This window comes from Hesperophylax consimilis, chromosome 5, assembly GCF_061612785.1.
Source record: "Hesperophylax consimilis isolate HC1 chromosome 5, BYU_Hcon_1.0, whole genome shotgun sequence".
NCBI classification, from domain to species: domain Eukaryota; kingdom Metazoa; phylum Arthropoda; class Insecta; order Trichoptera; family Limnephilidae; genus Hesperophylax; species Hesperophylax consimilis.
This window is the reverse complement of record NC_142840.1, coordinates 31,758,676-31,773,662: the sequence shown is the minus strand read 5'-3', so window position 1 is coordinate 31,773,662 and position 14,987 is coordinate 31,758,676. Positions and strand designations below refer to the sequence as shown.

The window sequence follows — 14,987 nt, the reverse complement described above, 5'->3', positions numbered from 1 at the left end:
TAAAGAAATTGTCCCCGAATTTTTTTTTTTAATTGCCGGTAACCCGGGCGTTTATTGCAATAACATAATCAAAATTACAAACATTAAAGTAACCGGCCTCACTAGAAGATTTCTGTTCTGAGGCGGGTACTTTCTGTTCTGAGGCGGATACAATAAAAATATAAAAACGGGAATATAAAAATATTTCGAAAAAAAAACAATTGCATATTTTATCTAATTAATTTTTAAGTGAATTGCAATATTTTATAAAAAAACCCTTTCATATAAACTTCAAGATATTATTTAAGTAGTTTTACGTATTTGTAAATATTCGTTCTTATCATTTCCTGTAAAATTTCCAATTTGTGGCTTGAGGGGTTTTACCCAAATCTAATAGAATACAAAATTATCTTTGTTTTTACCAAACAACAGTCGAAATGCAAAAGACTAGGATGTTTGTTTGGGAAATTTAAATATTAAAAATACATGTATTGTACGTAGTGTATGCTAGAAAGTAAATAGTTTCGGTTTAACGTACAAAACCTAGGCACTTACATAAAATACATGTATTTGTAAGTAGTGTATACTAGCGAGTAAATAGCTACAGTTTAACGTACAAAACCTAAGCACTTATACAATACATGCATTTTATATGCTAGAGAGTAAATAGCTATGGTCTAATGTACAAAACTTAGGCACTTACATAAAATACATGTATTGTATATGCTAGGGAGTAAATGGCTACGGTCTAACGTACAAAACCTAGGCACTTACATAAAATACATGTATTGTATATGCTAGGGAGTAAATGGCTACGGTCTAACGTACAAAACCTAGGCACTTATATAAAATTGGGCAAATATAACCCCCATTTCCAGGATATATAATACGGTTCCAAGTTTTCAGTAATCTTCCGCTGCGCAGATGTTTATTAACAATATTATTATTTAGAGTAAGCTGTATTTAAGGATCAAGGGGCATCTATTGATGAGAAGATAAATCACCGGCAAGTAATTAATGTGTCATCTGCAGAAAATCCGTTCGATTCGTTAAAACCGTTTGTGGAAATTAAGCATGAGATTACTCCTATAGGTAATTTAAACTTGGATCACATTCATTGTGCACAGTGGCGTAACGAAAGGCAAGACAAAGACACCGGGGCTCGGGTTTATAAAGAAATATTAAAAAGTGTTGCTCATTCTCTGCCATGTTGTAAATAGTATTTACTGGGTATTATTTATAGCTATTATTTAATTATTGTTAAGTATTCAGACAATTGTTCCACGGTTTATGATGTCATACCTCTGAAAGTATCAGTGATGCCACTGTGGAATTTTATTTACTAGAAAGAAGAACTCATAGCTTATAAAGGGTAAAAGTTTCATTTGCATAGAATTAAATAACTTTTAGCACTTTTGCAGAGTTTCTAAATTCTTGCGAAGGTCCACCTATTGCGGACAGGAGCAGTGAGTAGATAGATATATAAGTTAAATAATTTCAAACGTGTTCAGGATTTTGATTAATGGATAGGTATTATCCAAACTAAGAAAATAAATTAAATTAAGATTTTAGATTGGATATATGAATTACTAGTTTTATTAGCCGGTTCTGCTTTAGTTTCAACACACTTTTTTCGTATTTCGATAATTTAATTTTGCAGTTGTATTTATGTTTAAAAGCTCCATAGCTCACAACGAAAGCAACTTTGAGAGCTGTAAATTGTTTGATTCAAACAGAATCAACCTAGTCCAACTTATTGTTTTTTGTTTATTTTTATAAATATAAAGATACAGATGCTTTTTAATATTTTTAAATGCAATTGGAACTCATGGACAGAACAAAAGTTTCTAATAAATGAGGATCATTTTTACAAAAGTATATCGACTTTGGCCTAGATTTAAAGAAATGAAGATTTAATGCGAAGAAGTGAGGTTCGGATTTCCAAGTTTGCCTCATGACCCGACATTCTCTCGCTACGCCACTGACAACCCACGCGAGTATTCCCTTGAGAGATTTGAGACGGCCCTCTCATTATCTCCTTAGTTACGAGTTCAGGAAGTAAAGGGATTTACTCGCGTATAATTATAGTCCTTCCAACAGGAGAGCTTGTAGGACTACTCACAACCAACAGTGTGAAAAGAAGTAGATTCACACATCCTATCATATACGTATAGCTAGTTATACAACATCGAAATAACCTAGGAGAGATTATCCAAGAGCTATTAGCAGGATCACATTATATTCGTAAGCGTGCAAGCTTCATTATTTAACGTGGAATAAAAGCGTACATACTACGTAAAAGATATCCGATTATTCCAGATCTTTCATGAATTTACTTATTAAACTTTGCTATTTGTAATAGAGAGAGAGAGAAATAGAGATAAATGGAATGCTTCCAGATGTTATCTAAAGGTATGAATGCGTGTTTCCTGAGTGTCTGTTCCCGATAGTAAACAATCTACCCTACCCCACTTGCTCCTTTGCAAACACCACACTACTTAATTGCTATCCAATACGCCTGGAATACTTATTTACAATGTTAGCGCTACAACATTCACATACTGGCACTCGAGTACGGGTGAATTTAAAAGCAAGGTTTTCAGCAATGAATTGCGCCTCCTTTACTTTCGAGTTGATACTGCGAACGCTGACGGAGCACTTTCTTATTTTATTTTTTTATGCGACACCTCAGAAGAGCGACCCTACCTGTACAGTGTAAAGACAGGAAAGCTATGTCACCACCCGGTTGGGCAGCGTTATTAGGCGGGTTAAGGTAAGGGCTGTGGGAAAAGATATATTAATGCGGGTCTTGAAGAGGCCTGGATTGTATGACGTAGGAAAAACAGATGCCGGTAAACTGTGATCGGGTGTTCGGCTTGCGTACTATTATAAATAATATTATTTTACAAATGTAACTTAGTGGAGAGGATATTGTTTATTTTTGATTAATTGGTTACAATGTTAATACAATACTTTTATTACTATGAATCAATCGCAGATTTTAGTTTATATATAAATAAATATGTATGTGTCCGTTTGTTCAAAATCTTAAATCTCCGAAAGTTCTTTTCTGATTGCTTTGAAAAATACAACATTGCAAAATGCAACACGCGCTATTGTTTTTCCTATCTCATACAGATTGAGCCACCGCAACGCGTAGCGGGATACAGCTAGTATTATAATAAAATTGCACTGATATTTAAACGGATAAAATAAATAAGAACATATTTCAAAAACTCAATTCAATTACAACCTTACCCCGAGTATTTAAAAACAGTTTTATAAATCGTTAATTTTTATATGTTAATTAATATTGATTTAGTCTAAAAAAAATTAAGATCATATAAGTTTTCAATGAGTGGAAGATTATTTTTTTCTTATTACTTTGACTTTTTAAGGTGCTGCACTCACACAATATACATACATGGTATCCGGAAAATAGTGGTTGAAGCGGGAAACTGTTGAATCTACAGGACATTTGAAGTCGATTTTGTGGGACTTTTTTTTGATTTGAGTCCTCTTTTTCGAGTAAATCGTGTCAAAGGTCAAATTAAAGAAAAAATCAATCCTTAGGGAGTTATTATTTGATTTTTAATGTATATTAAAATGCATAGAAGCATGGACCAGGATACAAAAGTTTTTTTTCCGAAAATAAGGAAAAATCTAAACGCTGACAATGATAAAAGTTTTTTCATGTTCTCCATATGATGTAGATATACCAGTTTACCACTTGTACCACTGTTTCCGGACACCGTGTGTAAAAAAACTACCCTTACATTGGCATACTGAAGTTTGAGAGCTTCATTCACCGATAACACTAATAAGTCTTCAGGATTAAAACGTATGTGCGAGCTTTGTTAACGGTATGGGGTGCGATTTCTCGGTAGTAAGTCAGATGGGTGGAGTTAGTTATTTGGGAGCTAAAACTACCCGAGGCACCGCTGCTTCGCGCTAATACATCTATTTATGTCTGGGAAGTAATTGCCCGGAACACCTTACGCGCCGCCTCTGTAATTGGAATAGTTCTCTGAAGAGATATCGAGATGCAGCCAAGATAAAGAAAACCCCCAGTTCATTCACGGAGAAAAATGATTAGTGCCAGTGCCAATTTCCTTTTCAAATATTAGTCATTCATAATATATCGAGAAAACGTGTTCTTTTCCTAATAAATACTATGACGAAATGCGACAATATCAGTGTGCCAATATAAATATCATTATTTGTATGAACACGTGTTCCGCCGTCCTCATAAAACGTTTGCTTTTAACTGATATTTCGTTAGGAACTCTTTCAATTCATTCGTTAAAGGCGTGCAATCCCGTTTTTAACAGGAAAGCGAATAATTTGACCACATTCTTAATAAATGTATTTTATATTAGTTTTCTCCGTGTTGGCGGTACAACTGGGCTACATTCAGGGACGGACTGGTTAACATTTTGTTAAAACATGTATAATGGAATCAGAACTAATTTCTTTGTAAGAACCAGGCCACAAAGAAAATATTACATTAGATTAGAAACAGGTAACCCTCTCCCTCACACGTGTTGCTTCATTGTTGCTTTAAAATGAAAATAGCATGGTCAATTAAATTGATGTAGGTACAATTTCTCTAACTCAAATAACAAAGTTTACTTGTTAAATATATATATATTCCGTATTCTCTCTATTTTTCTCTAATTTACAATTAAATATAATTTTTCTTTTTGGATCCAATGTACTTAACGCACGAAATAACATTTTGAAAATGGACTGATGAACATTGTGAATATTATGTATTTTTTTGTTTTCAAAGGCATCACTATTTTTGGTTCACGGTTTCAAACTAGTTGTGTTGTTCTTTTAGTTATCACGACTTAGGTTTTAGGTATTATTTTATCTAAATTTTGGTTTCACGTCCACAGGTCCACTATTGCCGCCCTTGTCCACCCTACTGCTCCAAACCGTCTGGAGCAAGTGATACAATAGCACGCATAATTGTTGTGAAGCTGAAGGCCGTAGGAAGAGGAAAAAGATGGGGAAGAGGAAGGTGGAAAAGTACTTCAGATCTGATCACCAAACGCGACTAAAGCCATTTTTAGCAACGTTTTGATTTTTAGTGGTGGTATTACACCGAGTAAATACTGATAAATGTTGTAAAATAACACAAATTAATCAAATAAAATTTATTTGCCCACACTTTAATTTTAACCCACGACCTTCGGATTCTTAGCCAAGGACAACTACCCATCTACGGAGGCCGTCATTAATTTTAATGTTGATACACAATAAATGTTACTAAAGCTTTTTCGTACCAAAAATCTCAGAAATGTACAGAACATTCAAATACATCCGCAACGATCGCAGCTGTTTTACTCAACATGGGTTGTTTCACAGAATTTGAACAAGTTATCAATTTGCAATCTTTAATTTCAAGTTCTGTGAAAGTCTTATTACAGTTCTGTTACTATCCGAGTAGTGCGTAAACAACCTACCCACGATAAAATAGTAACCGCACTTGAAAGAACTTTAAATGAATTTGATGAATGATGAATGATTAATGGTTTGTGAAGCCTTTTGTATTTCTTGTTTTTGATTGATAATTTGATTAACATTTTAACAAGCGTTATTTCTTTGTAAGTTCCTACACGGGACACTCGACTGAATGCCTTGTATAATGTTCCAAAATCTGCTAACAATCATTTCGTAAACTCGCCTATTCAAAGACTACACAGACTTGGTAATAAGTATAGTTTAATCGATGTTTACCGCTGCCAATCAGTGTCACAATTTAAACTCAGTTTAATGAAATGTTTATATTAGATATAAATGTTTGTTTATTAGACCTTTTGTCGAATCTAATCCTAATCTAATAGAGATTGTTAATTAAAGTTACATAGTTTATAGGCTAATATGAACAACAATTTCATACTTTTTTATTCAATTGATTTAGAGGATATTGGCAGATCATCTATTTTTATTTCACTTCCTTAAATTCCATATTACCTACGTTTCGTAAACTCTTATGTTTCATGATACGTAGATTTTGTTAACCTATGCATTGTTAAATCTTATATTTTATGTAATCTGTTTAGTCTTTTATATTATGTACTCTTTATATTATGTAACTCTTTATTTTTAAAGTATTTAAAAAAAATTGCATTGTACGTAAAATCCCTAAGGGCATTTAAACGAAATAAAAAAAAATATATATGTCCCTTACTAAAGTTCTCACTTAAGAGACTGTTGATTTTCTTACAATAATATATATTTTTCTTTTTGTCTTTTCTTGACCCATAAAAAATAAGTGGTTATTCTGAGAACAAACAGATAGCAACACTACTCAAGTCACATTCATTTATGGGCTTGTACAGATTGGCATCAATGGAAAATAATTTATTATAATCATTAAGATGTCATTTTAATTTTTTTTTTCTCTTACCTTTTGTATTTTTATATTTTCTTAAATTTTATACTTTGTACTCGTAACTTTATTCCTTTATGCGGTATGTTTTTTTTTTAAATAAATTCAATGAAACAACCCGTCCTTAATGTAGGTATTATGTACCTAATTGATTTATCGCGCAACCTCGGTGCAAGTATCTATTTCAAGCATTGAATATAATTATAATATGCATTTAGAATGACATGCAATTCTCGGCATGGAATAATGGAAAGCGACTCGTTTTAATAATGAAGGATTGTTGATAGGAGAAATAACAATATTTGTCCATGCATTAATAATCTCACCAGGCAGTCTGTTGATAAAGTTCGCTCCTGGTTTGAGTGATCAAAGTAATTAGTTCGATGTGCTTATGCAAAGGGAAAAAAACAAAAAGAACAGTTTAAATTGATAAAATTCTCAAGCTTGTTCAATTATACAAGAAAATATATTTTGTTAATTGCTTTGTGTGATTTCACATTAATATAATATTTATAAAATGATGACGGAGATTAATTAGCATTGCTAATTTACTAAGGATCTGTTAAAATTATTCGTAATCCTGTTAAAACGGGATTACAGGCGTTTAAGAATGAATTAACAGGTTTCCTGATAAAATTTTAGTGAATTACGAATATATTATCACGATGCAAAGCAAATGCTTTGTAAATAAATAATGACTAAATGCGAACATATTTTCACGAACCCGTGTTCCAACATTACCCGAGTTTTTGATAAATTATTAATACTCATTTTTATCCGTATATGGCACGTTCCAGAGTGTAAGATACTCTCAGTAGCGCCCTGGTGTAAGACCACTATTTAGAATTGAATCGTTGCTTAAAATGGCTTTGGCCATGTTTGGTGACCAGTTCTGAATATCCAGGTACTTCCCTATCTCCTCCCTCTCCCCACTACTTTTAGGGATGCCATAGTCTCACTAGCTCCATCAGAACGTTGCTTGAAATGGCTTAAGTCGTGGTTGGTGAGAAGATCGGGATATCCAAGTATTTACCAACCTTCATCTTCCCCATAACATTAACTTCTCCATGCCCTTGAGTTTCATAACATACTCCAATTAGGGAAGCTATAGACTAACAGAATCCTGTGGAGAGCAGTTGGGACACTTGTGCGGTATTGAGATAAAAAAAATGAAAGCCACATTCGAATACGCTAGATGAAATATTTGAGAGTTAATAAATTCAGTTTGACACTCTTTCAACCTAAAGCGCAATATAAGTTTTCTACATAAAAAATAAATTGTTTTAAAAATTACACTTTCGATGATTTTCTCAACTATCACACAAGGTTTATGCCCGTATTATGGTAGTCGTACATGATTTATGTAGAAACCATATTAGAGATAAAATAAAGATATTTTAAAGAGTATAGAAATAAAATTCCAAATATAAGTAAGATTAAAATAAATGCAGTTTTCTTTACCACAGGTTAATCGTGGTACGTACTTATCTATAAATATACCTATTTACGGTCACATTAATTCAGGTTAATCGCGATACGTACTTATCTAGAAATGTACCTACTATCGGTCACATTAATACAGATTAATTATGGTACCTACTTATCTAGAAATGTACCTATTTGCGATCATATTAATACTGGTTAATCGTGGGACGTACTTATCTAGAAATGTACCTACTTACGGTCACATTTGAATTAAGTGTTATGAAAAATAACAAATAAATGATGGAGTGAAAACTTATTGTTAAACAGTGTTAACTCGCCCTTATTTCAAATATCCAATGTTGAACACGGATGGTAAAAAGGGATATAGAATTATTTTAATAACGAAAATGTGAGATATTTTTGTATCTTCATTCAATGAACACAACGTGTACTTTGTCACACTTCTCTGCTATTTGTCAATAATATTTCTTTCGAATCATTTCTCTTTTAATGCTACTACAAAAACCGTAATGTACAATAGTTTAATTAAAATGTTCTACAGTCAACAAATTAAATAACCCTTCAAAGTTCTAGCACAGCGAAGTATGACAATGAATGATGAACTTTCAGAACGGAGAGCTCTATAATTATTCCAGAAGAGTATTGTGAAATATTACATAACTTAAATATTTATTGTAGATACTAATTTGATATGAAAGTTCTGTTCTAGTTACAAAAAGACTTCACAATCTTATCTTCCAAGAAACTAACAAAGTTTCTAACAAAAATATCAACAAAATCTGAAAATTATTCACGACTGAAAAATACATTTGAATTTCACATTTTAATCTCGAGGAAAATATTAAAATCATCCTGAGTGCTACTCCCACCTGTCACGTCAAGACGAAAAGTTACATTTTATGTAAATAAGTAAATTAAGTAAATAAAAAAAGCTCCACTTAAGTGGAAATAAAGTTTTTTTTATGTAGGTAAGATAGAATTTCAAAAAGTTCTTACCGTGCAGTGTGATTGACTTATGTCCGTCATGTTGAGCTTGTAGAGCCGATCCCTGGAAGGAAAAATAAATTTATTAAAATATAAAATTTTTGAAACATGTACTATCAAACAATCTCTAAATAGTATAAAACAAATTCGCTCTCATAATGGATTACGATAGGGTTTTCACTTTCATTTAGAAAATTTCTTCCGGAAAGTTTATTTATATAATACATGCATATTATATGTATTTAAAATAGAGAAAATTCACAGACATAGGAATTAATAGACGAGAAGATAATGGCGAGGGGTAAAATCAACTGTTGAAGAACGAAGGGAGTGAAGCTGACTGTGATTCGTCAATAAATCAATCTGACAGTAAATAGGCATCTCGCATTATAATATCACCATTTACTTCTTAAAAGTAAAATCTGCTTTTGAATGAATAGACATTTTTACATGGGAGCGCAAATTACTCGCCGCGTTATGAACAAATTTGGGAAGTCCAAATTCGGCAAAAAAATTCGGTTCAATTTTCAGAGTCGAATATTTCGTTTAAGTATTTAGTTAAGACACTTTTATAAGTGTTCATAATTTACTTCCCAGCAACCAACCAGCTTTGTGTTTCGCGTCCAGACGTTTCTCGATGTGATAGTAACAACTGATTCATATTATACGATGTGAATATGCTTAAAATAAAGTAAAATAATGCTTATATATGGAATGTAATACGACAATTGGGTTTATTCTCTTTTTCACATCTATTTTTACAAGTTTTCATAGTACAAGTCAACATTTTGCCGTGTTATTTCGTAAAATGAACCGATGATGCCTCGACCATAGTTCGCACAAGAATGATGACGTCACGTTTTCAAATTTCACTTGAGGCCATACGCGAGCACAGCCGGCTCCAATGGAACCGGTATGGGGAGTGGGGATAATACGCTTTTAATCACTTAGGGCAGGTCTACTAATATTCATATATCTATGAGAAAATTCGAAGAATTCCTAGAAGTCATAAAAATATATTTTCGGGCGCTTACATTGATAACTCTGGCTAAACCTTATGAGATACATCACAATAATGTACTACGGAATTGTATGTTTTAAAAAGGCCTACATAAAAGTCCACAATGGTATATGTCTATCTTCTAAGGATAACCCCCAGCATCGCCGGGTACACGTAAGCTAGTTTAGTATAAGATGTTATTTGCTGGTGATGAAATATAATATTTTACGTGGAAAATATTACTGAAAATAGGAACAAACTATTGTGCTTTATGTATGTTATACGGTGTTTTTTTTACACTGGACTGTAATAAGTATCACAATACTTTTTTATCAAATATATTCAAATTAGTTAGATGGTTAGCCAATCAATTAATTATTTAAAATAATTTTATTTTTATTTTTTTTTATTAGGTACAATATTTTTTACAATTCAAGTTTTCCAGCAATGTAGGCCTCACTGGGTGGCTTGCCCGTGCTGAAGCCTTCATTTTATAATATGAAAATATAAACTACATAATGCATTTAATGAGAAAAATTATACATTTAAAATTAAAAATACATAATAATATATTTAAAATTAAAAAAAATAGTATCTACATTGAAAATAATCTTGTGTGTTTGTGAGTGATGTGTGTTTATATTGGTTTTGTGTGTTACGTGTAGGTTTTATTTTTATTTTATGTTATGAAATTTTGGTAATATTGTCTTTTTTGTTCTTTAATCCATTTTGTAATTTTGTGTGTGAATTTATTTTTATTTTCCTCAATTTAAATTTCAAGTTTTAAACTGTTGAAAGCTTTTATTGCATGGTATTGGTAGTGTCTTTGTCCAAAGCTCGAAGAGTTAGTAACAATTTTACTCGCATTGTCTTTATTCTATTTATTATTTTTTTTATATGTGAATCCGCACAAGAGCCTACCCCACAGTGAGACTATGGCATCCCCAATTGGGATATGTTGTGAGACTGAAGGTAGTGGGGAGGGGAATGAGATGAGAAAGAGAAAAGTGGGGGAGTACCTGGCTATTCAGCTCTGGTCACCAAACACGTCTAAAGTCATTTAAAGCAATGACTGAATGGTGGTCTTATACCAGGTGATACTGAAGGTATCTTCCACTCTGGAACGTGCCGCAAGCATACTATACATTATTTTAAATGAATAAATTGTAAAATAACACAAATGAAATTGTTATGCGCACGCCGGGATTTGATCCCATGAACTTCGGCTTGATAGACGACAGCTTTACCCCTCGACCACGGAGGTCGTCTAAATGTTGTTTTGATTTATTATGATAATATAAAAATTATGTCTTGTCTGGCTTTGTGATGAATAAATAAATATTTCAAAGCCCCATAGCTCTTATTAAATATGACACTCCGAGATGATTTTTTAAGCGAATACCGCTTAAGAGACAAAAGTGCTCCCAACCTTCTGGAGCCAGTGAGACTATGGCATCAACAATTGGGGTATTTTGTGAGGCTGAAGGTAGTGAGGAGGGGAAGAAGATGGGAAAAAAGGATGGTAGGGAGGTATCAGATTTGGTCACCAAACCTGTAGCATTTTAGGATTTTAACCAACTTTTCAAGTCTGAATGGTGGTTTTACACAACGGCGAAACTAATCAAATAAAATTTATTTCGCCCTCCCAAATTTGAATCCACGATCCCTGGATTGCTAGTGGAGAGCCTTATCCCTCGACCACGGAGTATTTGAGATAGAGGATCCTTTACCACGGAGACGGTTGCATGGTTGACTTCACAGACTTAGGAATTAATAGACGAGAAGATAATGGCGAGGGGTAAAATCAACTGTTGAAGAACGAAGGGAGTAAGGCTGACTGTGATTCGTCAATAAATCAATCTGACAGTAAATAGGCATCTCGCATTATAATATCACCATTTACTTCTTAAAAGTAAAATCTGCTTTTGAATGAATAGACATTTTTACATGGGAGCGCAAATTACTCGCCACGTTATGAACTAATTTGCGAAGTCCAAATTCGGCAAAAAAATTCGGTTCTATTTTCAGAGTCGAATATTTCGTTTAAGTATTTAGTTAAGACACTTTTATAAGTGTTCATAATTTACTTCCCAGCAACCAACCAGCTTTGTGTTTCGCGTCCAGACGTTTCTCGATGTGATAGTATATGTTTCTAAAACTGATCTATATTATACGATGTGAATATGCTTAAAATAAAGTAAAATAATGCTTATATATGGAATGTAATACGACAATTGGGTTTATTCTCCTTTTCAAATCTATTTTTACAAGTTTTCATAGTACAAGTCAACATTTTGCCGTGTTATTTCTTAAAATGAACCGATGATTCCTAGACCACAGTTCGCACAAGAATGATGACGTCACGTTTTCAAATTTCACTTGAGGCCATACGCGAGCACAGCCGGCTCCAATGGAACCGGTATGGGGAGTGGGGATAATACGCTTTTAATCACTTAGGGCAGGTCTAATAATATTCATTATGTCTATGGTTGACTTATTTCATGATGTAAAAACTTTTTAATTTTCCGACATTTTTTCTGCTTTCCTCAATCAGGTTTCTGCATTACACTTTATTAACACTCGTTAACTTTGAAATTCTTTCCAAAAAAACTGTGCAAATTTTTTATCACTAAAGCTTACTTTCGAAAATTTTTCGTAAAACAGTTAAAATCTTAGCCTACAGGATATGAACACATTATTTCATACCCAACAAAACACTGGCAGGCTTAAAAATAAATCAGTTTGTCTTAAAATAATAAAGCGAAGATAGTAGGCAGATGTTCTCACAAGCTTTAAGGATTCCAGAATCACTCCCAAAGGCTTGCCTCAAAGTTGCCTGTAAATTGAATTAAAATCTTTTTGTAATCTGGCGAAGTGTCGCCTTGAACGGCGGAATCTGATATCGCCGGGAATAAGGGGCGGCCCCTTTCTGAGGTCAAATATTATTTCCACTTCAAACTTGGTTAAAGTTCACTTTAAACGCTTCGAGAGAAAAGCTCTTATAAATTCGGAAGCTTGCAAAGTACTTTGTGATTTAAATGTAATACACAAATTTGGTGAAGCGATATCATAAATTGGTATCTAAATATATCAAAAGAAATAATCCGATTGTAAGAAGCAGTAGTAAATCCTGGAGTCATGAAATTTGCACTTTCTCTGCCAAGAAAAACTAAAGGGTCATTTTTCATAAAGTGCTTTGAAATATCAATTTGATAGGAAGTTTTCTAAAATTTTAAATTTTGATTGTCAAAATGTTGGCAAACCGAGTAGAGGTATTGTTCTTGTTATCCTATAGTACGCTATATGGCGATTATTTCGCTTTATAAAATAAAAATAGTAAAATATCGTGTTCCGAGAGCTATAGTGATGATGGAAACAGTAACCACTGTTGCCAAGATAGCATATTATATGCTAAATTTGGCATAATTACTGCATGTTTAGCATAACTATTATGCTTTTAGCATATAGCATATTTATTTGGCTTATTTTTACAGAAACATGAAAATAATAAACCAATTTTTTGACTAACAAAAATGATATCGATTGAAAAACTGGTGTCTCAATGGAGAAACATAGTTCACATTCAATGGGAATCCTTGACTTCCACTGTAGAGTTTTGGAATGAAGTCATGCAATATAAAGATGCAGCTAATAACCCCTTCAATGATTTATGTCAGTTTGCAATGTCTATTTTAACATTGCCGCATTCAAATGCGGACATTGAATGTGCATTTAGCCAAATGAGTCTGGTCAAAACAAAACTTCGAAATCGTTTGGCGGTGAGAACCCTGAATGCCATTTTGTACGTGAGATTTGGCCTAAAGAGAGCAGGAAAGTGCTGTTATTCTTACACTGTTCCTGACGAAGTACTACGCTGCATTGGGACCAAAGAAAGTTACGACTCCGTCTCTCAACCTTCCACATCAGCTGCTGTTAATGATGAAGAAGAAGATGAAGATGAAGATATTGATATTTTATTTTACTGATTTTATTTCTAAGTTAAATTTATGTTAGCTTTTTTTTGGTATTTTTTAAAGTAATTTAGCATTTTTCTGGCATATTTTTCCAATCACTCTATTTCTCAATAAATACGAAGTAATCAGTAAAGTATTTATATACTAAAAATGAACAAAATTAGTACCCATATTATTGAGTAATAATGACATAAACTGGCTATGGTCAATTTATGTTGGCTTTTTTTGGCATTTTTTAAAGGAATTTAGCATATTTCTGGCATATTTTTCCCATCACTCTAGCATATTTTGAAGTAGTTGAGTTGGCAACACTGACAGTAACGCCGTCCGAAACGTCGGTTAAAGAAGGAGGAGGCGCAACTCGGCGTAATACCGCAACAATTAACCACGATAATACTTTTGGCATTGAAAATCTCAAATCAAATCTGTATTTATGTACTACGTCAATAAACTGAAACACTTCCATTCAGAATCTAAAGGTTGTTGAAATGAATATGTTTAGTGACCAGACTAAATAGCCAGGTCCTTCCCAACCTTCTGTTTATGCCAAAGTCCCACTGGCTCTTGGCGGTTATGACTCTTTTGTAGATTTTCGATTCACGGATTATTTGCAATTATTTTCTGATATTGGTGATAGAAGACGATTTAATAATATTATTTATTGTATCAGTATGAACAAAACATTTATTTATTATAATTAAACTTTGATGGTTTATCATTAAGTTTTATTTTGCTAGAAAAATCATTATGGAGAAATGTAATTATATGGCAAAGTCAATCAGTCTTTGTAAGATCGTTTGTTCGATTTCCAGTTGAAAATGGCGTTAATTACCTACGTAAAGCGAATGTTTCTGCTTAAATTCTACTTAAATAGCAATATAATTCCGCTTTGTACTTTGTAGTTCGCATCCTTTACTTTTAAATTCGTCCAGTGCCCATAAAGACTTTCCTGCTATTCCGGGAATAATAAATTAGAATTTACTTTTGTTAACGATTCCTTCCACTTTATGTATATATAAATCTGCTGAATGGCTTCTAAGTCAGGTCTAATCGGATATTTCATCATAAATATTTTAACTAAATGTTGATATAGAATTCGCACAAAGTTTTGAAGTGAAACTTCTTTACGCGCGTCATGCAATTTCGAGGACCGGAGTAAAACCGACTCATGACCGAAACGAAAATGCGGGTACCCCCACCACCG

At 33.0% G+C, this 14,987-nt stretch overlaps 1 protein-coding gene across 2 annotated transcripts in view; it reads right to left on the bottom strand.

Annotated features, from left to right (window-relative positions):
• LOC149423778 (semaphorin-2A-like) overlaps positions 1-14,987 on the bottom strand; it is a 647,562-nt gene that overhangs the window by 65,165 nt on the left and 567,410 nt on the right. For both annotated transcript variants that reach the window (XM_089631808.1, XM_089631809.1), the window contains one exon: positions 8,822-8,873. In XM_089631808.1, the coding sequence (XP_089487934.1) occupies positions 8,822-8,873 (52 nt within the window). The remainder of the gene's footprint in view (positions 1-8,821; positions 8,874-14,987) is intronic.